A 23,224-nucleotide genomic window follows, 5' to 3' on the forward strand; every position below is an offset into this window, starting at 1 on the left:
TTTCTGATATTGGTGGGAGGGGACTTAGGAATGGTGAAAGTTACAGAAAAGGCTCTGATAGTAAAAATAAGAGACCGAGGCCACCCCATCTACACCAAATAAAAAGGCACCCATGACACATCTATTCTGGCAAGGTACCAACCTGAGCACCACTCAGAGAAAAGACTCTCACTCACAGTTGTCACTTGCATACTGTTTCCTAATCCTATATACATTTCCCAGGGCTGGGATGGGTAAGTATGTGAAATCGCTATGTAATTTATACAAATATCAGTGTTTTGTCATATTCCTCAATGATCACATATCAATTCAGTACATAGCAATGTAGGATGAAGTTTAGTACTCTAAGCTCACTCATTGATACAAGATTTAGTGAGCACCTAGAATAAGACCCAGCACAAAGGTAGCACTCAATGAATATTTCAGGATAAATGAGGAGATAGATGGACAGATGGATGGAAGGTGGGAAGGAAGAACAAAAAGCAAATATGAATAAATGAATGACCACAACCCATAAAAGACTGTACAGAATGAAACAGACATTCTGGCCTGCCAGTACTTTTGAAACCTCTTAAATTTTAAAACTCACAAATGCATACTGCACAGATGACCCATTCAGGTTCTGTGAGCCTGAGCTCTCTTGAATACTTGACTGTCTTATGACAAGTAAGTGTAGATGAAGCTGGCCCTCCTCTTGAATGCCCTGAGGCTCATCTACCCACATTTATACTTGGTTTTGTCCTTCAAATCCATTCATGTAAGCCCTATAATGAAATAAATTTGGACTACCTGCCTCCTCTGGGGATTTATCCAGACAAACTAAAGCCATCTTAAATTCACAAATAGCCTACATAGTGCTCAAATCCAGGTTTTCCCTGGAACTTTAATAGATCAATTTTCAGAGATTTTTAAACCTTTGTTTGGACTTCTGGTGAGTTAAAGATAAACAAATTTCCTTTCTGCAGATAAAAACAAACATTTTTAAATACTTTGCATTTTCAGGATTGGAGGTGGAAAACATTTTAGAAACTGTCTAATCTCTTCACAATTTAAAAAAAAAGTTCCATGCAATCAGCTCCAGAGATTCAACCAACATTCCATTGTGAGTCCCTTTAAGAATTCTCTAGCCAGACAATGGGTTTTAAAAATGACATCCAGCCGGGCACGGTGGCTCACGTCTGTAATCTCAGCACTTTGGGAGGCCAAGGTGGGTGGATCACTGGAGGTCAGGAGTTTGAAACCAGCCTGGCCAACATGGTGAAAACCTGTCTATATTAAAAATACAAAAATTAGCCGGGCATGGTGATGCATACCTGTAATCCCAGCTACTTGGAGGCTGAGGCAGGAGAATCGCTTGAACCCAGGAGGTGGAGGTTGCAGTGAGCCAAGAACACGCCACTGCAGTCCAGCCTGGGAGACGCAGCAAGACTCCGTCTCAAAAAAAAAAAAAAAAAAAAAAAAAAAAAGACATCCCAAAGGCATAGACTATTTCTAGGCACTATAAATATAATTACAACTTCTTTTATATTGCAAGGGTAGGGGGTGAGTGTTTTGGGGGGGCAGGGAGTGCTTCATTCTGATTAATGAAGAAAGACTTATTCAAAGGAGAATCTTTCTGAAATTCCTATTCACTGTCCTGAACTTTACTTATACTACATTTCTCAGTCTTTAAAAAATGCATCACTGAATATTTCCAGTTTTACAATTATGCTCCTCAATACTCCCAATTTTATGTGAGAAGAATTAAGGTGGAAATGCTAAAATACGGAGAAAAGAAAAAAAAAACCCTTCTCTTTTCTTCATTCCCAACTCCTAGTTTCAATGTCAAGCCCATTTCTATTAAATACTAGGGTGAGATGTAGAGAAATCAGTCAAGACAGAGCTATTTAACTATAGCCTAATCAGCCAGGACATTATGAATCTCTAACACTTTGGGAGGGAGAAAGAAAATCAATCACAGCAAAGGGGATACTCTGTAAATGGGCTTTTTCTCACATTATATTCCAAACTATAGCAGCACGTGGTACTGACTTCTTCCCAGGGGTTCACATGAGCCTTGTAATATCAATCTGTGCACTCCAACAGGCAATAATTACCAGCAGCCTTCAGCATTTTGGAGTGATTTTGCCAAAATCACTCCAAAGGAAGTGATTTTACCTTTTCCCCTGAAGTTCAGTTGGCAATATTTCTCAGCTAGATCAGCCTTTTAAACACCAGGATCCTTTCAAAGGAGGAATCACACTGAAAGTAAAACCAGCTATTTCCCATTCCATTTTCCCACATTCTTTTATCACTTATTTCTTCATTACTTAGATAGTCGTGCCAGCTGGGGCAATGTTGGAAAGTTACATAGACATAAGTCGAAAAAACAAATCATCCATAATTCCACCTGCCAGAAACCATCCTCATTCACATGTTGGCAAGTTTTCTTCCAAACTTTCCTATATGCTGTGCTATTAGCTAGGATTCTGCTGAATGTACCTACTTCCCCTTTCTGACCTTCCTTTCTCTCTGCTTTTTGTGAGCATTTTCCCTTAAAAATGACATTTCTTTTAAGGCCTAAGAGAGAATCCAGTCAGAAAACTGGAATATGAAAAGAAGACATTTCTTATGGGGCAGAAGCAGGATTAGAGAAAGTTCTAGAGTGCTGATTTACTAATAAGGATGGTAAAAGAAATTACTTCATGCCTTTAATGGCAATTCAAAGTAACAGATGTTAACCTTTTAAGATAACTGTGTATTAGAGAAGTTTGATATGCTTCACAAAGATATGCTTGTGGCAGGTTTCCATTTAATCAAATCTTTAATGTTCACGTTTAGTAAGTGCTATCTTTAAGTACTAGTACCCACACATTCTCTTTTATATTAAATCTTTTGCATATACTAATCTTAAGGCTCACTCAGAGCTCAACAACTCAGAAAAAGTTTAAAAAGCCCATTTTTTTTCTACATTAAAGAAAAATGACCAGGCACAGGGGCTCATGCCTGTAATCCCAGCACTTTGGGAGGCTGAGGCGGGCGGATCACCTGAGGTCAGGAGTTCGAGACCAGCCTGACCAACATGGAGAAACCCTGTCTCTACTAAAAATACAAAATTAGCTGGGCGTGGTGGTGCATGACTGTAATCCCAGCTACTCTGGAGGCTGAGGGAGGAGAATTGCTTGAACCCGGGAGGCGGAGGTTGTGATGAGCCGAGATTGCGCCATTGTACTCCAGCCTGGGCAACAAGAGCTAAACTCCGTTTCAAGAAAAAAAAAAAAAAAGAAAGAAAGAAAAATAAATTCTATAAATGTAGAAGTTAACCTGGACCAACTAGTAAAGCATTTATTCCTTCATTCTTCTATATATTCCACAAAAATGTACTGAGTATTTACTATTTTTTCAATAATATTGGTGGCAACTATAAATAACACCATCACCCAACAGAAAAAGGGACAAGATATTTTTGTGAACCAGGCACTATATATGAGCATTTGAATTTATAAATGACTATAACACTGAATTAATTAGGTAATAGTTGAGTTATCTGCAGCCAATGTCTGATTTTCTGGTAAGCTGACCTCAATGTCAGTGAGCCCGTCTATTTCATCAACACTTTGAAAAGACTGGGGTCCAAACACGAAGTTATTCTGCCGCTGGCAAAAATTATAATGAGATATTTCAAATGCAAGTCATGTTATTAAATTAAGTGAAATCTTGACTTATTCTTTCTGAAATTCATATGAATAAATATTAATTATAGATATAAAGGGTATATAAAAATGTGTAAAGTATTAAAGTAACCATATATAATTTATATACCATACATTCATAATGTATATGTAAAATATAAAATATACTATATATATTTTTGTATATATACATGTATATGTATGTACATGTAATATTTGCATATATATGTAAATGTGTATGTTTGTGTGTGTGTGTATATATACATATACACACATGCACATATTATATAGTTGTCCCTTGATATCCACGGGGGATTCGTTCCAAGACCCCCATGGGATACCAAAATCCACAGATGCTCAAGTTCCTTACATAAAGTGTCAGAGTATATGCATATAACCTGTGTACATCCTCTCGTATACTTTAAATCATCTCTAGATAACTTATAATACCTAATATAGATGCTATGCAAATAATTGTTATACCATATTGTTTAGGGAATAATAAGAAAAAATGTCTGTACTTGTTCAGTAGAGACAAAATGACATTTTTTTTTCCTGAATATTTTTGATCCACAGTTGGTTGAATCTGTAGGTGTGAAATCCACGGATATGGATGGCTAACTGTATATTTAAACACATACAGTTTTTTCAAAATATGTGAACATTCTTTACTGAGCATTTTCTAAAACAATATATTTTCCATCATGGCATAAATATGTAAATCCAAACCAAAGAATTTCAAAATAACATTCAAAAAGACTCCATAGAATTCTGCATACTTATGCAATGTTCAATAATAAGTTTATATTTCACACTTAGTTACTTACGTTCCATGAAATAGGGCCCAGGCTCAATTCTCCATACAATTTGCCCTTTTTGTGTTCCAGTCACACCCCTGTTCTTAGAATCCCAGAAGTTGGCTGGAGAATTCTCATCTAGAAAAACCAAAGAAACACTTTTCAGATTAATTATAACCTGTCTCTCCTTAGCAGGAAGATTAACATAAGTTCTAAAATAAATGGAAAAAAGATAAATGAGAAAATATAATGCACATTATTCTTAATGACTACCTCCCAGCAGAGTATTACCCGAGTTTCTGTGCTTGCATTTATGTGGGAGAAAGAGGGCTGGGTGGAAAGAAGATGGCATCTCTGGGCTTGGCCAAGGTGGTCAATGTTGCCAAAAGACAAAACTGCAAAGAACAAAGGGTACAACTGCTACAACTTTAGCTATGAGCTGATTTATAACAAAGGGGTTGGGTGTGCTCCCATTTGTAAAACGCTTTTATAAAAAGGAAAGGAAGAACAGACCTAGGAGAATATAACAGAATTCAAGATGGGATGAACAAAAGGGACGTTAAGCTACGAAAGTGAGTCAAGATACAGCACAGCTTTGCCAGGAACAGTGTTTAGGGAACACAAACCAAGTTCATCACATCTGTCAGGACAGTCCTTTGCAAAAGACCAAAGGCATAGACCTTGAGACAAGATAAGAAAAAAAAAAAAAAGAGTCTCTATAGGCTTTTGTGTTGAAGAAGAATAGAAAGAACAGTGATCCCCCCAAAAGGCCTGAAAGCAGCATTTTCCAAGCTTTCTGACCTCATGGCACAAAGAAAATGGTAGTATTTGTATGGCACACTAGATTCAACAGAGGCCATGATTACAATTTAATATGACAGGCAGGGATGCTCTGGCTTCCTCAGGCTCTGCCCCCAGCACCCTGAGGACTGGGGATTCATATTCTATAATTTGCTCACATTACACTAGTTTGAAGCTCTGTCTTAGTGGCCCAGAATAGGAAATGAAACTAGAAAACATGAAAAGGAGACAATTTGGAGTTTTATAGGCACATTAAAAAGTATGTAGTGATCCTGGCTCTTAATGCCAGATGTACCTCATTTGTTTCCCCAAATCCCTTTCCAAGGAGGAAGGATTAAGGTTGCACTTTACTTTAACTGAGAGTTGGAATAAAGAAGACGGGGTGAAGTATGAGCTACACTAAAAATGGAAAGATGGAGAAAAGGTCCCAAGCCCAAAGGAATAGTCCCGAGGAGAAAAACTTCTCTTCTTTTAAGCACGAAAGAAACAGAAAATGGGTCAAAGCAAGGGGACAGAGGGATTTCTGGTTTTTTTTGTGGTTGCCCTACTAGTTTCATCATATTGAAAAGCCAAAGAACTTTGGGAGGGATAGTCCTTTCATGCATTTGCATTGAGCACATTATAAGTCAAAGGTTCTTTACTGTGAAAGGCCAAGAAGCAGCCACTGTTCTTTATAAGAATGGAAAGACATAACCCATTCATGGCATCACATCCTCTCCTAGACAAACAATGCGAGCAAACAACTCCATTTCATACAGAAATATAACCAAGATGCTGATATTTAGATGGTACTTGGGCAATCACTTAAAAATCACTGGATTTGAAAGGTATCACATGGCTCCTTAGGGCAGACCCTGCTTGCTGCATAACCACTGAGCTTCTACCTTGCCAACTGAACCCCAATTTTGTTCAAGGCAACAATGTGCCCTGTTAAAAATACCTCTCCAAAATCCCATCCAGCTAATGGTGACATGTGGCCTGGTTCTGCCCAGTGAAATGTAAGTGGAAGTCTACTAGGTGGAACCCTATGGAAAACTGTAATTTTCCTAATAAGAAAAGGACAAACTCAACATCCTTTTGCTCTTCCCTGTCCCCTCTTTTTGAAGTAAAGCCACATTGCTAAGATGGCAGAGCAAGAAGCAAGACGCAATCAGGATGATCCATTGAGCCCTGACCCACCTGCCTTCAGGCTTCTTGCTACCTAGGAAAAAAAAATCCTATTTGGTTAAGCCACTGTGGTTGTGTTTCTGTTACCTGCAGCTACACACAATTCTTAACAGATATACCCATCCTAAAAACCACTCAGTGATTCAGACTCATCATTTCTGACTTGATCTGGAATCCTCAAGTTTGGATCACTGCTCCAGGTTAGACAACAAGGGTATTTGCTTCACCTTCTGAAAGATATTTTAATTAGCAGAGCTGCTTGGATGCTGGGAGAAGAACTCTCCTATTTTCACAAATAAATTTACTTATTAGCTACTGGTCACTTGGAAGGCACAGAAGGCTGGACTCTAAAAGAAAGAGAACACACACATAGGAGATAGAGGGTGTCCACCTATTCACAAAGCTTTTTAAAAAAGTAGTTATGTACATGGGAAATTTCCTAAAAACGTTGTTGTAACAGATTCCTTCCTCTTGAGGCCTCGGAAAAGATGAGGCAGTATCAAATCTGGTTTTAAGGAGCAAGTACTAGAATCAAGAAGATAAAAAGCAACTGCAAAAAAGTTGTACCTGTTAATGTGACCTCACTGTAAAAGTGTATGCATTATTTGGTATTACTAAACTTTTTCTCCCCAGGCAATCAATTAAGCCCATAAATTAATCCAAACGCATTTCTGACATGACAATTTTGGGAACATGGACCAGTGAGGATCAAAAATTAGAATGGATGGGTAGGAATGGGATGAGGATGAGGCCTGAACCCTGGACAGAGGAGATCCTGAGGCTCCTTTACATGGTCCCTAGAAGGGAGCTTGGACAGAGAACTGGTGTCAGCATCTCTTATTCTAAATGGGTCACTAATATCACTTCCTTTGCTAGTTAGGTTCATCTCAATGTATAAATATTGTACTACTTGCATATCCTTGCTTAGTCTCAGAAGTAGGAAATAAGGGAGAATAAATAACGTGTGCTTTCTTCCCAGACGCTTTACCATGAAACAAGCCTAGAGTTAAGTGTTCAATTCACCCACCAGCTCCTGTAGGTTGGGATAAACTCTATATCTCTGTAAGTCTGCCTTAGTTCCCCTGGTTAGTTCATAGGCCATGTAGAAAATTCCATTTCCAGCCGGGCACAGTGGCTCACACCTGTAATCCTAGCACTTTTGGAGGCTGAGGCAGGTGGATCACGAGGTCAGGAATTCGAGACCAGCCTGGCCAACATGGTGAAACCCTGTGTCTACTGAAAATACAGAAAACAAAATTAGCTGGGCGTGGTGACAGGCGCCTGTAATCCCAGCTACTCGGGAGGCTGAGGCAGGTGAATTGCTTGAACCCGAGAGGCCGAGTTTGCAGTGAGCCGAGATCACGCCACTGCACTCTAGCCTGGGTGACAGAGTGAGACTCCGTCTCAAAAAAAAAAAAAAAAAAAAAAAAAAAAAAAATTCCATTTCCGTTTGGTGACTTTTTTTTTTTTTTTTTTTTTTTTTTTGACATGGAGTCTCATTCTGTCACCCAGACTGGAGTATAGTGGTGTTATCTAAGCTCACTGCAACCTCTGCCTCCTGGGTTCAAGTGATTCTCCTGCCTCAGCCTCCTGAGTAGCTGGGATTACAGGTGCCTGCCACCACGCCCAGCTAATTTTTTTGTTTTTTATATTTTCAGTAGAGACGGGGTTTCACCATGTTGGCCAGGCTGGTCTCGAATTCCTGACCTCGTGATCCACCTGCTTCGGCCTCCCAAAGTGCTAGGATTACAGGTGTAAGCCACCACGCCTGGCTAATTTTTGTATTTTTCAAAATACAAAATACAAAATAGAGATGAGGTTTCACCATGTTGGCCAGGCTGGTCTCGAACTCCTGACCTCAGGTGATCAGCCTGCCTCAACCTCTGAAACTGCTGGGATTACAGGCATGAGCCACCACACCTGGCCTGGTGAAATCTGTGACATTTAAAGAAATAAAAGTTAGCCCTTTGAAGCCAAATGTGTAAATTGTACCATGAGTATTCAGGTTCACACAGAACACAAATGTTCCATATATGACAAAAAATGGGTCAGAAGCAGAATGAGCTGACCCTGAGCAGAAGCTGGATGGGCCTGTTTTGATTACAGAAAACAAGTTCAAATGCCATGGCCAGTGACCATCCTTTGGCCTTCATAAGGAAGGAAAGCTGCTGCGTTATTCCTTGCCAACCATGGTGCTTGTCAAGTAAGAGACCCTCAAGTTAATATTCTGGTTATTCTAGATGGAAATTTTTCTTTGATGTGATCATATTCTTGATAATTCATTATCCTTGACAGATACAAATACTTCTGCCACTGAGTGGCAGCAACCCTTAATTGCAAATATGAATCCTGAGAAATAAGTTTAGGGACACAGAGTTCACATTACTGTGAAATGGCTACTACAATCTCTACAACTGCCACTGCTCCTACTGTGGCTAGCAGAGCTATGGCCAGCCTTGGCACATCATGCTAAGAAATGCCTAGAATGACTAATTCCTTTGTTCCAAGAAGATTAATTTTAATTAGTCCTTTAGATTAAATTTTTTGTTCACACCTTTGTTTAGGTTGCAGTCAATTTTGGTCTAGCCTGAGAATCATTTTAGAGTGGTAGCATTTTCTCTGCTCAGCTCTGTTGTTCATGGATTTTTTTGTATAGGCCAACATATTTTTTTTCCTATATTCAATGAACTATTCTTTTTTATCCTCATTTAGTACCTGTATGAGGTGATTTGGCTTTTTCAAAATGCCCCCAACCCAAAGTAAGAACAATAGTGGGCCCAGGTGCAGTGGGTCATGCCTGTCATCCTAACACTTCAGTAGGACAAGATAGGAGGATTGCTTGAGGCCAGAAGTTTGAGACCAGCCTGGGCAACACAACAAGACCCTGTCTCTACAAAAAAAAAATTTTTTTAATTAGCTGGGCATGGTGGCATGCACCTGTAGCCCTAGTTACTCAGAAGGCTGAGACAGGGGTGTCCCTTGAGCCCAGGAGTTTGAGGCTGCAGTGAGCCACGATTGCACCACTGCACTGTAGCCCAGATGACAGAGCAAGACCCTAACTCAAAAAAAAGAACAATAACTGAATATAAAAAGGTATATCAAAGAAACAATTCTAAATCCCCCACATGTGTAATATAGAAGTAATTATAACTTTATTTCTTCCTTTAACTGAGTAAAGGTTCCGACAAATCATAGAATGCCACTGGTCTTTAAAACCAAGTTATACTTGGCCACTTCCCTTTCTCGTTTCTCTTAACAATTCCAAATCTGTCTCTGTCCTCACATCCCCTACCTAATTTCCACCCTCACTGGAACTCTGTGTGAACTCTGTGTCCCTAAACTCATGCATTCTGTGGCATTCAAGAGGACATTAGGCCTGATCTCCCTTGATTTCTCCATCTCCCTACTACTATCTCCTCTGTATCTGTGCCTACTTCTTGCCTTCTTGCCCAGGGTTCTACTCCCCCTTACAGTGGTGCCTGCGGTGCCCTCTTCTCCACCAGTCACTTTCTGTCATCTTAATATTTAACCTTTTTCTCTAGAGGGACCTTCCACTCAACCTAGAAACCTGTCAGCTTCCATGAGGCATATTCTCCTGCTTTTGTCTTTGTTCTTTGACCATTACCTTCCTTGCCTTCTTTCCCATCCTCATTCCTATTTCCTCTCGTACTAGGATTAAAGTGTCTGTTTTTCTGTTACAAAACAGTCTATATTACAGGAGTATATATTCTAGATTCTTAGGTTACTTCCTAGTGGAAATATAATTACAAAGAAAGGGACATTGGAGATGTTAATACATATATACCCAAATACCTTCTAAATCTAATTTTGTTTGGTAGGGTTTATATTAAGCTTGTCCCTTCGTGTCTCACGACTTCTTCATTCTCTTACAAGTCTAGTTGGCTACACATTTTCTCTAAATAGAAAAGTGAAACGTGTGTGTGTGTGTGTGCGTGTGTGTGCACGCATGCGTACCTTGGCCTCCCAAAGTACTGGGATTACAGATGTGAGCCACCATGCCTGAACATGATACTTATCCAGAGTGATTTCATGTATTATTATTATTTTAAATTACAACTTAGAGCTACTCCCATTAATCCTGTTACTAATACTGGAATTAGTTATGTTAATTCTGCTTCTTCAAGGGAGAAACAAAGTGTTTGGACCCAGGAGATAAAAGAGTAGAAATAGAAGATTACAACACACAACCCTCTTCTACTAACTATATAATGACACAGAGAAACTTCTCAGAGCTTGTTAATGAGGTGAGAAATAGGCCCCTTTTCCTTCATTAAAACCACATTATTTTTAGGAGGAACACCTAGGGGTCTTAAACAGAATCTCTATATAAGCAGACTTACCAAAATCTCCTGCACATTCACTGTCACAGATCCTCACGGGTCACCATCTCTTTCAGCTACCTGATCCTCCAGGGCAACGAATGCCCAACTTCATGGCTCACAATGAATAAGGGGGTGAGTGGTGCTTCTTTAAAATGCTAATTCCTGCATGGTGGCTCATGCTTGTAATCCCAGCACTTTGGGAGGCCGAGGCAGGCAGATCACTTGAGGTCAGGAGTTTGCGATCAGCCTGGCTAACATGGTGAAACCTCAACTCTAATAAAAATACAAAAAAGGAGCTGGGTGTGGAGGCGCACATCTGTAATCCCAGCTATACGGGAGGCTGAGCAGGAGAATTGCTTGAACCTGGGAGGTAGAGGTTGCAGCGAGCTGAGATTGTGCCACTGCACTCCGGCCTGGGCAACAGGGCGAGACTCCGTCTTAAAAAAATAAACAAATAAAATGCTAATTCTTGTGCTGCTCTTCCAGAGACTTTGAATTTAGTAGGTTTGAGTCTGGGCTCAGGAATCTGAATTTTAGCAAGCACCCCAACCAGATGATTCAGATGCAAGTACCATAAAGACCACATTTTGAAAAATTCTGCTTCATGGTTATTTCCAGGGAAGTTGAGCAATCACAGCAATGCTGTGGACCATGCATATGTCTTTGACCATTGTCCCTCTCATTTGTTACCTTGTTCATTCATTCATTCATTTGACAGGTATTTATTGACTGACTACTATGAAGACCATAAGCATCTATTTCCTGCCATAAGGAGCTGACGGGATAAGGGGGGATACTTCCTGCCATAAGGAGCTGACGGGATAAGGCACATAGATATATAATGCAATGCGAAAATTACTATGGTAAAGGTAACCATGTTTTGTTAAAAGAGGAAAAAAGAGGAGGAATGATTAGTCATCCTGGTGTCTGTGTTGATTCATATGGCTCTGAGCTGTTAGGTTTAAAGTGTCTTTGGAAGGGTTTATGGAGATCTCCTTTGAGAAGTCTACAAATCTAAGCCAGACATTGTTTCCTCACCCATTCCCTAGACATATATATTTCTTTACCTTCCACAGTTCACATTTTTGGTTCTATGAATGGTCATCAGAAACAACATATTTAAAGCTGAATTCAGAGGTCAATGTTACCATTTTTGCTTGGGCCCCAGGAGATTATCCTTTTCTTCCCTGGAAAAGTTGATAATTATATTAACCTACAATGTAATTATAGAGAGTAGTCTTTTAAAAAACTAATTCTTTTTTTTTAAAAAAATGACACACCAAGCTAAAATAATGTAAACAGAAAAACTTTAAATTTTTTTTCAAGTTCTTTCTTCCCCATAATATTCCACACACAGAGATGGGTGTGAAAACTATTTTTAAAAGATTAATTTTTTTCCTGTACATGATTCTTGGATTTCCAGAAAATTATCCTTTTAAGATAATAAGAGAATATATAGGAAACATGAACAGACATATCAGACATATCCAAACATATTCTAGATTTGGAAATGTTTTTATGTCTATGTTAAATAACTCCAAAACCTCCATACGGTACTTGAAATAAAATAGAAACAAAAAAAGTATCCAAAGCACTTACCCTCCCACCAATCAACCCAGGAGAGTTGAAAATAGAGGAGAAATTTTTTGAGAAAGATGCCATGTGACCGATTGTGCCAGAGAGCAGAAAAATAATACTTACAAATTTTCTTTTGCTTTAAAGTAATTCCATCTCCTCTCTACATTTTCTTAAAAAATGGCATACATTCTAAATTGATTTTCAATTATCTTTTGTATATAAATTGAAAACAACTATGTCCTGAGATTGCAACCATAAAGATGCTTGATCTTATTATGGGTACACTCGGGAATTAGATGCCTGTCTGGAATTTGGGATTGGAGAGCAATACTAAGCTAGGAGTTGAATCAAGATTATCATTCTAGACCTGGGCAAAGAACACCCCTTCAGAGGGACTGCTTGACTGTTAAAATGGTACAAATTTACCAGCAAGTACCAGGCCAGTTACTGGAATCCCAGAGCTACATTGAGGAGAAAACTGTGACGACGACTTTGAGAGCTGAGCTATACTGTGGAAGATGGGTGGGTCTTCACAACTGAATGTACCAAATGGAGCACCAATTTTATTAAGTGCTAGGAGAATTCACTGGCAAACTTTCTCATGAATTTGCAAACTTAGCATTAGTTTTTAACACAATCTCCTTAGATGCCCAATTCTTTATATTAAAGTCTTCTCTGAATGGAGACAAGAGTGTGTCTGACAATCATGGCACCACCAGGCCACCTGCTAAGAGGGCACCTACTGGCGACTACGGCTTTGAAGCCACTTGAATGGCACCAGAATGATTTGCTGAGAACAGTGTGCCCGAGAATGCAGAAATGGGCACCAGCACATTACTGGGTAGAAAAAAACAACACGGGCTTAGAAGAGCCAATGACAAGACTGCAAGGTCTGGCCTTGGGAATATCTGTGCACTGAAAGGTGTGCAGGACACTATCTCTGACATGGACCTCATCACTGCCCTGGAAGGGAATGCTGGCAGAGTGGAGAGGCACAGGGCACACTTGTTGAACTCACAATATGCACTATCAAGTTTAAGAGAGATGTTTTATTGCTGTATCCTCTATAGCAGGGTATCACAAGCAGGGAGTGGGGCCCAACTGGAGAATGTGAAATGTCTTACTAGATCCAAACTGGGTGACATATAGTCAAGTCTGAACCACACCCCTGAGGGGTCACCTGCACACTCACACCTCTAGATGTACTAGGCAAAGGGAGGAGGCTCTGCTCAGCAACTTCCTAGATAAAAACAATTGGTCCTAAACTATTTGATTAAACACTCATTTGACAAGGAAAAGAAATTACTGACAGCCCAGTGAGAAGAAACACTTGGACTCATTTCAGTAAATCCCTCCCAAGAGTTACAATCATGGCCCAGTATACCAGATAATAAGAAGCAGTTCAGAAATGGCTTACAAAAGAATCAATTTCAAACACATGTCACACTGGCATATAGAAACATGTCTCTCTTCTGTTCAGTGGCTCCCTATTTTTCTCAGAGTGAAATCCAAAGTGTTTATGATGGCTTCCAGTGTCCACAGGACATGGCTGCCCACTCCCTCCAATTACAGCTCTGACCGCACCCTTTCCTACTTTCCCCGCCTCGCTCCTTACCCCCTTCCAGCCACATTGACCTCCCTGATGTCCCCAAAGGTGTGGGCAGGATTTGGCTCCAGGGACATTGCTCTGGCCATCCCATTCACCTGGAACTTTCCCCGAGATACTGTTATGGCTCAATTCCTCCCTTCAATTTTGTGGCTTATACATCACCTTTTCAATGAGACCTACTCTGACTGCTTCATTTTGAAATGCAAGTCTTCCTCCAGCATTCCCAGACTATCTTACTTTGCTCAATTTCCTATCCATAATCCTTATCACCTTCTCACATACTCTATAAGAATCTAGTTACACATTTAAATATATTGTCTGTCTTCTTCTGTTGAATGTAAACTCCAAGAGGTCAAGGAATTTTGTCTATTCTGTTTACTGATGTATCCCAAGTGCCTAGAATAAAACCTGACACATAGTAGGTGCTAATATTTGGTTGAATGAAAGATATTGATAATGACAAGAGGCAGATAAATGCCTAGGTACATAGGGGCGAGTCCCTGGTGAAATGCCACCTTCAAGCCAAAAACAGCCTGAAGGCTGAAAGACCACGCTGCTGGTTCTGGATGAAAGCCATGATCCAGAGTAAGAACCTCTGTTCATGTTTGCCCACCCTTTCCCCATTGATTCTTTCTTGAATAATGCTTTTTAACCAATCAAATGTTGCCTTTTCCAGTACTGCCTATGGTCTGTCCCTCTCCCATCCTGTGCCTATAAAAACCTCAGACTCAGCCACACTGGCAGAGACAACCTGACTTAGGGTGATAGATGACCTGACTTAGGGTTAGAGACTACTTTCCCGTCCCCTCTCCATTGAGAGCTGTTTCACTGCTCAATATAATTCTCCAACCTCATCACCCTTCAATTGTCAGTATGACCTCATTCTTCTTGGATGTGGGGCAAGAACTCAGGACCCACCGAATGCAAGTACTCAAAAGGCTGTTAATACTGTGGCCCTTTGCCCTCTGCCAGTGGAGGGCAGCCACCCCATGCAACAGGAAGCAACATCAGGGCCAAGCCCCAGCCCTAGAGCCATGGGCCAGAGTGGGGCTAGGAGCTAACTGGACTGTTAATACACCACCATCAGTCAGGCTGCAGATAGTGGGACTAAAAGAGCTAATTACCACATTGTAACACCCCTTCTGAGGCTTCAGGGTTGTGGCCACCCCTGCCTGGGCACCACCGCATTCCCGTCAGGGTGACATGGCTGGTCCAGCCACAAGCTCTGCATGGAGCCTGCCGCTGTACCAGTGGTTGGAATGGCCGGCCAGACCCCACACTCACTTGCTCACATACTCCCTCCCACTAGGGGCTGAGCGCACAGTCGCAGCAGCCCTGGGTTCCACACTGGAGTGCAAGCCAACCATGGCCTGGTGGGCTGACTAGACAGGGTGCCTCCTGCTGTGGGGGCTGAGAAAAATCCTGCATCAGTATCTTGATATCTTCTTTTGATTATATGATATTAATTGAATATTAGTACTATATTCTTAAAATATACAAAAAAGAAATAACATTCTCACCATGGAACACACAAAGCCTTTTTAAAGAGATCTCCATCTTATTCAGAGTAGAGAAAAACAGGGACAACATTGCAAATTCTTGGTAAGCATTATCAGGCGAATTCCACAAGACCAGCTTAAACTCTGGATCTTTATAATAAGAATTTCCAATTAACATTCACACTTAATTCATCCACACTGCTGATGTGACATTCAACTTTGTTTATATCCTACAGTTGGTCACACCAAAGCACAAAAAAGATTAAGAGGCTTACCTAAGATCACATAACCAGTTTCGAGTAAGGCCTTTGAAACATCTTAAAGTTCCTTCTTGACAAGGATTTTCAGAGCATTTCTAAATTAAGATTTTTTTCCCCAGACTGAATGTTTTACTACATAGGATTTGTGAGAACTCAAATTCTTTGATAATGCTCAAATGGAAAATTACTAAAGGCTTACTTACATCAAACAAGAAACTTATAATTTATGGTGGCTATTGTAAAACTTACGATAAATCTCATGTGAAAACAGAATAAGGCATTTGCAATAGTTGCATCCAATTTCATGATAAAAATGTTAGCAGGAATGAGGTGTTCTTTGTAAAACTTCAGACTTCAAGATTTCCAAAGTCTCTTTCAAGTACACACTGCTGTCAGTACATGATTTTCCCCATCATACTTGCATGGCTACTTTCCTTTGGCAATTATGCTTTATAATGAAAATGTAAACCCGAGCCCTTTTAAATGGTGAAGTATGGCCAGCATTTGGTAGCTCGGTAAACACCTTAGCACAAGATCCAACATTAGGCCCTTCAAGAATTTTCTATGACAATGATGATAAAATGCCTCAATCCCATCCCCTGTAACAAGGCTCAAAGTATTAGAACAAGACTTCCTGCTGTCAAAGAACTTTCATAAGAAAGAGCAGAGTAAATGCTCTTTTTCCATTTGGATAAACAGGCCAAAGACAGTTGAAAAGAACATTTTAAGCCTCAAAGACAGAATGAAAACAGCAATTATAGAAGGGATAGAGAAAATGAAATTTACAAAAATTCATTCAACAAATATTTATTGAGCATCTACTATCTACCAGGCAATATTCTAAGTGACAGGGATTTGGGTAGGAGTAAAAGAGTCAAAGTCCCTGTCCTGGTGGAGATTTTGGTCTGGTGGGGAAAGTGGTCAGTAAGCAGATACATAAGCAAAAATGTAATGTCAAGTAGTAGTAACTGGCTTAAAGAAAGAAAGCTTGGGAATGGGGTGGAGAGAGGTTGGTAGGAGAGTACAATTTTACATAGGTTGGTCAGGGAAGCATTTGAACAGGAACCTGAATGAAGCAGGGGACTGAACCACAGGGAGATTTTGGGAAAAGGCATAACACAAAAATGCAAAAGCCCTGAAACAGAAGCAAGCCTACCATGTTCCAAGGAACACCCAAGTGATGCAGCCACAGCAGCATGGATGAGGCAGAGAGTGGGAGAAGAAGAGATGAGAGAAACAGACAGGCAGGGGCAGGCTTCTGGACTGTAATAATAACAATAACACTCTCTAGAACCTACTATGTGCCAGTGTTGTTCTAGTGTTTTACTTTTATTCACTCATTTAAACCTCTAACAACCCTTTAGGGTAAGAACTATTATCTATAAAATTTTTAACAATGAGGAGAGTAAAACAGGGAGAGGTTAAGAAATTTGTCTAGGATGATAAAGCTGGTACGGCAGTCACCTCTTAACCATAGTTTCACTTTCTGCAATTTCCATTACCCAAAGTTAACCTTAGTCTGAAAATATTAAATGGAAAATTCCAGAAACAAACAACTCATAAGTTTTAGATTGTGTACATTCTGAGTAGTGTGATGAAATTTTGCATTGTCCCTTCCATCCTGCCCGGATGTAAATCATCTCTCTGTCCAGCAGGTCCATGCTGTAGATGCTCCCTGCTTGTCAGTCACTTAGTAGCCATCTCAATTATCAGATCAGCTGTCATAGTATCTCATCACGCAGGCATTTTGTCATCTCGCATCATCACAAAAAGAAGAAGAAGGGTGAGTACAACACAGTAAGATATTCTCAGAGAAAGAGATCACAATCACAGAAGCTATTTTGAGAGAGAGAGACCACATTCACCTAACTTTTGTTATAATATATTGTTATAATTGTTCTATTTTGTTATTAGTTACTGTTAATCTCTTACTGTGCCTAATTTATAAAATAAACTTTATCATAGGTATATATGTATAGGGAATAACAGTGTATGGTAGGGTTCAGCACTATCTTCAGGTTCAGAATCCACTGGGGGTCTTGGAACGTATCCCCCATGGATAAGGTGGAATTACTGTATGCACAGAGTGAACCCAGTCTTGCTCCAGTGACCATGCTCCTCAACACTACACCTTACTGTCTGTCTAGACCACACTCTGAGGATAATGGAAAGTCATTGAAGGATTTAAAGCAGGGAAGTGACATGATCTGCATTAAAAAATGATAATGATAACTCTGGCTGCTGTGTGCAGAACAGATGGTAGAACGGCAAGAGAGGATGGCACACAATGCTTCATGCCCAGGCCAATGACCAAGCATGGGAGCCATAACCTGGATATGACTCACCTCCATCTCCATCCTCCCTGTGCAGACAGAGCTATAGCCGATACAAATATCCACCTTAGTGCAAAAGGCTGTGACCCAATCTCGCACTCTTCAGTTTGACAACCCTGGTGGGGGGGTTGGCGGGGGGGCGGCACTCATCCTCCTCTAAGCCCTCTCCAAGTCAAACACCATCCTGTAATTTCACTGTCTACCTCCACCATGCTCTTCTCCTCCCTCTCTTTATTCAAACAACTCCCAAAAGTCCAATTTTCCCCACACTCAATTTTAATCAGTCAAAATATAAAGCTCTGATTGTCCATCACTTTGTAGCTCAGTAAAACCCTTAATGCAACATGTTTACTATAGCACTAGTGTTCAGCCTACATAAACCTTTATTTACCAACAAAGTTTGGCTCTGTGTCCCTACCCAAATTACCAAATTGTAATCCCCATGTGTCAAGGGAAGGACTTGTAATCCCCACATGTCGAGGGAGGGAGGTCATTGGATCATGGGGGTGGTTCTCTCCATGCTGTTCTCATGATAGCAAGTGAGTTCTCATGAGATCTGATGGTTTTGTGAGGCAGTTTTCCCTGCTTTTGCTCACTTCTCTCTCCTGCCACCTTGCGAAGAAGGTGCCTGCTTCCCCTTCACCTTCTGCCATGATCGTAAGTTTCCTGAGGCCTCCCCAGCCATGTGGAACTGTGAGTCAATTAAATCTCTTTTGTTTATAAATTATCCAGTCTTAGGGAAGTTCTTTATAGTAGTGTGAAATGGACTAATACACCAACAAAAGTACATTTTCCTTTTCTATGTATATATCACACCTTACAGGTGCAATGAGAATAATACACCACTTGATACTGATATTGCCAGGCTGCCACTGCTGGGTAACAGCTGATTTGGGTTTAAATTCCATTTCTCCCATTCACTGGATTTATGACCTTGGGCAAATCTTGAAAACTGCATAGACTCCATTTTCTTAATCTATAAAATGATAGTAATCACACTTCAGCTCAGAAAGCTGTGAGGAGTACATGAGTATAGTATGTGAACCTGGCATATATCAGGAGCTAAACATACGAGTTTTAAAAACCTATTTCAGACCAGGCGCAGTGGCTCATACCTGTAATCCCAGCACTTTGGGAGGCTGAGGCAGGTGGATCACTTGAGTTTGAGATCGGCCTGACCAACATGGTGAAACCCTGTCTCTACTAAAAACACAAAAAATTAGCTGGGCATGGTGGCAGGTGCCTATAATCCCAGCTACTTGGGAGGCTGAGGCAGGAGAATTGCTTGAATCTCCCTTGAACACAGGAGGCGGAGGTTGCAGTGAGCCGAGATCGCGCCACTGCACTCCAGCCTGGGCGACAGAGCGAGACTCTGTCTCAAAAAAAAAAAAAAAAAAAAGAAACTCTATTTATTCCTTCTTTTAAAGGGAGCTATGTTTTCATTTCATTGCTCAAAAGCACAATTCTCCAACTTCATTTCCTTAGCTTTTACTTTTAAAATTTATTTTATTCTAATTTCTCATAAATATACATAAATTAAAACAAAGGCATGCTTATTTATGTTTCTTGAAACTCTGCTTTCTTAATCCATAGATGCCAAAAGAACAGGCAGCATGGGTGAAGTCCTTACTGTACAGTGATTGTAAACCATGCCACTAAGAGCATAGCACAGTATCTCACATGTAGTATCTCCATACTGCCCAGTTCTTCAACAGAAGGTCATTCAAAGCTTAAAATTCTGTCAATGAGCTTTAAGCCTGGCTTGATAAAGAACCAGATGGAGGTGCCCTCATCTCCCTACACAATGAAACCAGGACCTTGAATATAGTGTTCAACTTGAGAATCTCTACCTTGTCACTATGTGTGTAAAGAGTTACCAGGAATGATAATAGCAATTTGATTACACACCCTCCTTTCTTTCCTCTAATTATTTAAAACATACCATGCAGGCCAGGCACGGTGGCTCATGCCTGTAATCCCAGCATGTTAGGAGGCCAAGGCAGGTGGATCATGAGGTCAGGAGATCGATACCATCCTGGCCAACATGGTGAAATCCTGTTTCTACTAAAAATACAAAAATTAGCTGGGTGTGATGGCACACATCTGTAGTCCCAGCTACTCAGGAGGCTGAGGCAGGAGAATTGCTTGAACCTGGGAGGCAGAGGTTGCAGTGAGCCGAGGTGGTGCCACTGCACTCCAGCCTGGCAACAGAGCGAGACTCCATCTTAAAACAAACAAACAAAACCATGCATATATTAAGCCTGCACTCAAAGATAATCTCTTTTAATAGTAAGTGAAGTTTAGCAAATTCTAGAACCTGTAGGATATTACTTTTACATTGCACCTAAGGCTGAAAATTCAGAGAAATATACAATCATTATGAAATACAATGTTCAATACAAAAGCATACTTTGGTTAGGAGTAAATTATTCCTTTGATCTTAATGAGTTCATATAATATGGATGAGGAACTATAATAGCTAATTTTATTTAAAGAAGGAGGTTACTCTTATTGAACTAAACCAAATACTTGTTGGAGCTCATCTAATCTCAGCCTGAAAATATTAGTTAGAAGCATGTGGGAATGGCTGGGGGCAGTGGCTTATGCCTGTAATACCAGCACTTTGGGAGGCCAAGATAGGAGGATTGCTTGACGCTATGAGTTAGAGACTAGCCTGGGCAACATAGCAAACCCTGCCTCTACAAATAATTTTTTACAATTAGCTGGGCACGGTGTCACACACCTGCAGTTCTAGCTACTCAGGATGCTGAGGCAGGAGGATTGCTTGAGCCCCAGGAATTCCAGACTGCAGTGAGCTATGATCATGCCACTGCACTCCAGCCTAGGCAACAGAGAGAGACCCTGTCTCTAAAAAAAAATTACACAAAAAGAGCAGGGTAGCAAACCTCCAAAGAGCTAAAAACAGAACTGCCATTCGACCCAGCAATCCCACTTCTGGGTATATACCCAAAACAATACAAATCATTCTATCATAATAGCACATGCCTGCGCATGTTCACTGCAGCACTATTCACAAGAGCAAAGACATGGAATCAACCTAAATGCCCATCAATGACAAATGGGATAAAGAAAATGTAGTACATATACACCATGGGATACTATGCAGCCATAAAAAAGAATGAGATCATGTATTTTGCAGGAGCATGGATGGAGCTGGAGGCCATTATTCTTAGCAAACTAACACGGGAACAGAAAACCAAATACTGCATGTTCTCACTTGTAAGTGGGAGCTAAGAGATGAGACTCATGGACACAAATAAGGGAACAACAGACACTGGGGCCTACTCGAGGGTGAAGGATGGAAGGAGAGAGAGGATCAGAAAAAAAAATTAAGCCTAGTGGCTTAGTACCTGAGTGACAAAATAATCTCTTCAACAAACTCCTGTGACACAAGTTTACCTACCTAACAAACCTGCATATGTACCCCTGAACCTAAAATAGAAAAAAAAACAGGTGGGAGAAATATTTCTGAAACATTCACTGCTCCTGATCCTAAAGAATAGTGTTACGAAGTGACTGCTCTCTGTGGGTCCCTCTCCAAAACTGCTTTATCAGAAGATCAGTTACCTTTCCAGAGATGACTGCTCATGTAAGTCTTTACTAAATCTTCAACATACTTTTCACTAAACTGTGCTCAATGAGGGCACTACAGGCATTCTAGTGGGTAATTCTTTGTGAGAGTCTATCCAATACATTGCAGAAACATTAGCATCCTTGGCTCTCAGGCACTAAATGCCAGTTGCACCCTACATGGCAATAAAAATGAACATCACCACCCCTCTTGAGAATCACTGACTGGCATTTAATAGCCAAAAAGTAAAAAATTTCACTGTATAAAACTAACTTGTAAGGAATTAGGATAAAACTAAAATTTTGCCCTGGAGTCATTCCAGTTTTTAAATAATTAATTAAAGTGGATTTTCTGCTTGCAAATTTTAGAGGTCTATAGAAAACTGAGTCAGTTTGCCACAAGATACTACATAAAAACCATGGTTTTATTCTCAAGTTAAAGTGTTGCTGTAAGACTGTCATTCAATCAACAGTCTCTAGAATATGGATGTCTATGAATACTTGTCCATTTGAACTTTACCCTAAAAGTAAATCTGTTTTCACATCTCACTCTCTGAGAGAAGAAGTTTAAAATTTGTCAAAAACCATGATTATTCCAGGGACAGATAACCTTCCATGAAATCTATTTAGACTCAACCTAAGGCAATTTTCAAAAGCATTTTCTTGTAGGTAGAACCTGTACTTAACAACACAATCCATTTAAAACAAGCAGAACCCTAAAAATTCACAATGAGGTGACTGTCTATATGTAACAGTTTTGCATGCTTTAATCTCAGCACTGATCTCTTATATCCAGTTGCCAAGTGATAAATGTGCCACATAGTTTGTTAATAATTGTCCCTCAGCCAGCTGGGAGGGGACCACTTTTAAGAGCTTTTCAAAGTGAAAGGCAGAGAAAACTGTAAATCCCAAACAGCTGGACAAGGAAATCAAGTGACAGTGGAATTCATTCCACAGCACTTTCCAATATCTTACCTCATATAATCCCAAAGGTTTTAAAATCCATCAGTCAAATGAGACTTAGGCAGCAGCAAGAAGAAACATGGCATTCTTCCTTAAAATCATACACCTGGCCAACCCACGTGGCAGTTTCATTCATAGGAGCAGCCAGAGCTGAACTGAAGTCAAGGCGGGTCTGGAGTTCTAAGGTGGCTGTGAAAGCTCTGCAGGTCCACTTCACAGATGCTCCTGCTTCTCTTCCTCTTCCCCCAAAGTTCTAGAAATGAAATACTAGACAGGATTCCGGCAGGTCTCTAACAAGAGGCTCCTGTCCAGTACGAATGACACTAAAAGCCACTCCTGCCTTTCATCAAGACTTATCACTGTCCAGGCATCCTAAGTGAAAAAAATGTATCACATCCCCTCAGCTGAGGCAGTCGTGGCCACACCCCTGTAAAGGGTACAGGATGCAATCGCCCCATCCTCCCCTCAGCTTCCTTCCTTTGCTTTTCCATGGGAGAATTCCAAAGAATGAGTTATGTGTACACACACACACACACACACACACACACGCACGCACACAGAGTGGGCTGATGTCAAACAAGCTGACTGCAATCCCAGAAAGGGGAGCTTGCT

At 40.4% G+C, this 23,224-nt stretch overlaps 1 protein-coding gene across 7 annotated transcripts in view; it reads right to left on the minus strand.

The window, feature by feature from the left end:
* The window catches only part of HECW2 (HECT, C2 and WW domain containing E3 ubiquitin protein ligase 2), a 392,970-nt gene that overhangs the window by 144,843 nt on the left and 224,903 nt on the right, over positions 1-23,224 (minus strand). For all 7 annotated transcript variants that reach the window (XM_034954717.3, XM_055108913.2, XM_063595507.1 and 4 more), the window contains one exon: positions 4,499-4,606. In XM_034954717.3, coding sequence (XP_034810608.1) covers positions 4,499-4,606 — 108 coding nt within the window. The remainder of the gene's footprint in view (positions 1-4,498; positions 4,607-23,224) is intronic.

The sequence above is a fragment of the Pan paniscus genome, chromosome 13 (genome assembly GCF_029289425.2).
Source record: "Pan paniscus chromosome 13, NHGRI_mPanPan1-v2.0_pri, whole genome shotgun sequence".
Taxonomy (NCBI): domain Eukaryota; kingdom Metazoa; phylum Chordata; class Mammalia; order Primates; family Hominidae; genus Pan; species Pan paniscus.